Source organism: Poecilia reticulata, linkage group LG11, assembly GCF_000633615.1.
Source record: "Poecilia reticulata strain Guanapo linkage group LG11, Guppy_female_1.0+MT, whole genome shotgun sequence".
NCBI lineage: Eukaryota > Metazoa > Chordata > Actinopteri > Cyprinodontiformes > Poeciliidae > Poecilia > Poecilia reticulata.
In genome coordinates this window covers 27,367,598-27,369,592 of record NC_024341.1, presented here as the reverse complement: position 1 = coordinate 27,369,592, position 1,995 = coordinate 27,367,598, and the positions used below count along the sequence as shown (strand labels likewise).

Sequence of the window (1,995 nt, the reverse complement as noted above, 5' to 3'; positions counted from 1 at the left end):
CCAAATTGATGGCTGAATTACAGAAAAAGAAAGTGTTAGGTTTTACTTCATTGTTTATTCTCATTTTTCCATATTCTGTATTTATTTAATTTATATATTTCTTTAATATTTCATCATTGCACTTTCTCTCCTGCTTTCTCCTTTGTCCATTAATTTACAGATTTATTCTGATTAAATCATATAGGTTTTTATTTAAATAAACAATAGCAAATACAGAAAATGGAAACAATTTTCAAAAATGTGATGCCAAATTAAAACTTATTAAAAGAAGAATCTCAAAAAATGAAATAGAAAAGGAAATAAAATGGAAAATTAAATGATATTGCAAATAAATTAATACTGTTGAAAATAAGTTAGAAAATTCACTTTTTTAATTATTTTTTATGTAATATTCTGTGCAGTAATTACTCTAATAAGCCATTTATTAATGTCTATTTTTGCCAATTTTGGCTGGATTGGTCCTCCATAGAGGAGAACATGCAAACTCAGATGTTGGTGTTTGAAACGTTGGTAAAAAGTGCAATAATGACGCAAGTTGGGCTGCTGGAAAGCTCTGTTCTCAAAGGAAACACTACTGACACACAGCAGGGAGCCAAAAGTCCCCAACCTGGCAACCCGCTGTTGATGTTACTTTGACTATAACCTCTGAACGCACAACGCAACCAGTAGACATGGACTTCAGCGGCACCTGGAAAGTTTATTCTGAGGAAAACCTGGAGGAATTCCTCAAAGTCATTGGTAAGAAGACGATTAAAATGCCTTTTTTTTTCCATGCACGTCCTTAAACGCATCTTTCAGGGGCGCCAGAGATGGTGGTGAAGATGCGTAAAGATGTGAAACCAGAGCTGGTGATCGAGCAGAACGGCAGAGATTTCACCTGCACCGTGAAGACTCCGTTCTGCAGCCGCGTCAACTGCTTCAGCGTCGGGAAGGAGACGGAAATCTGCGCCCTGGACGGCAGGAAGGTCAAGGTGAGTCAAACCTCCGCCAGCACGGAAAAAACGGGAGACAAAGAAAGAGAAGAGTTTAAAAGTCAAACATTTGCAAGAAGGAAACTCAAAAACATTTTTAGATTGATTTCAGAAATTTTGTAGAAGAAACAAGAACACGTCTGAGCTTAAAAAGTGAAAAGATTTCCAGAAGAAAACCCAAAAACATTTTAGATTAACCTCAGAAATTTTCTAGAAAAAACTTGAGGATTCCCGAGTTTCAAAAATATTCAACTTTTTAAACTTTATAATTTCCAAAAGCCAAAAAATTTCAGAGTTTTTTTTTGCAAATTTTCCACTTTTTACACTCGGAAATTGTAATTGTTTTTCCCTAGAAGATTTCTGAGTTGTTTTCTGGCGGAAATTTACTCCTTTTTTGTTTGTTTCTGCAGTTTCCCTGTATGCATCAGATCTGATCGAAATGTGTTTGCAGAAAACTTTGGATGTGTTTATTTTTGCCTTATTCCGACGCAGTGCACCGTCAGGGAAGAAGATGGGAAGCTGATCTGTGAGACGTCAAAGTTCACATCTGTCCGAGAAATCCAGGGAGACGAAATGATCGATGTGAGGAGCCAACGTGAAAATCTGAGTTTTATTGTTCTCTTTTATATAAAGTTATGTGTTTTTTCTTCTTCTGCTTCCTTTTTTCTCCAGACGATCACCGCTGGATCTGTAACTTTCATCAGCAGAAGCAAACGAGTCTGATCAGCACATAAACAACCTGATTAATCTCATTTAAAGCCATGGATTTTTATTTTTGATCAGGAATCTTGCAAAATAAAATATTTAAAAAATGTGTTCTGTGCAGTTTACTAAACTCTAGATTAACTATTTTTCAGCAATAAATGCTGCAGCAGGTGACTTGGGGACAATTCATTGAAAAAATTATCCATTTTGCAATGAATGGATTATTTATGTCATACCTCATAATATTAAATGTGTTTTTTAATTGTTTCTTCCAGTTAAGGGAAGACACAATATTGCCCCCTGCTGGTCAGGAGGAGTG

At 35.7% G+C, this 1,995-nt stretch overlaps 1 protein-coding gene across 1 annotated transcript; it reads left to right on the top strand.

Annotated features, from left to right (window-relative positions):
• The first annotated feature begins 446 nt into the window (after nt 1-446).
• fabp10b (fatty acid binding protein 10b, liver basic) lies at nt 447-1,777 on the top strand. Its single transcript, XM_008422904.2, has 4 exons — nt 447-738; nt 799-971; nt 1,464-1,553; nt 1,644-1,777. The coding sequence occupies exons 1-4, from the start codon at nt 672-674 to the stop codon at nt 1,692-1,694; spliced, it is 381 nt and encodes a 126-aa protein (XP_008421126.1). The 5' UTR covers nt 447-671; the 3' UTR covers nt 1,695-1,777.
• Nucleotides 1,778-1,995: the final 218 nt, after the last annotated feature.

Excerpts from the sequence above, each read along its gene's own strand:
- fabp10b (XM_008422904.2), top strand. The coding sequence starts at position 672 with ATGGACTTCAGCGGCACCTGGAAAGTTTATTCTGAGGAAAACCTGGAG. Across the intron at positions 972-1,463 it reads TGGACGGCAGGAAGGTCAAG|TGCACCGTCAGGGAAGAAGA; the intron begins GTGAGTCAAACC and ends ATTCCGACGCAG. Across the intron at positions 1,554-1,643 it reads AGGGAGACGAAATGATCGAT|ACGATCACCGCTGGATCTGT; the intron begins GTGAGGAGCCAA and ends TTTTTTCTCCAG.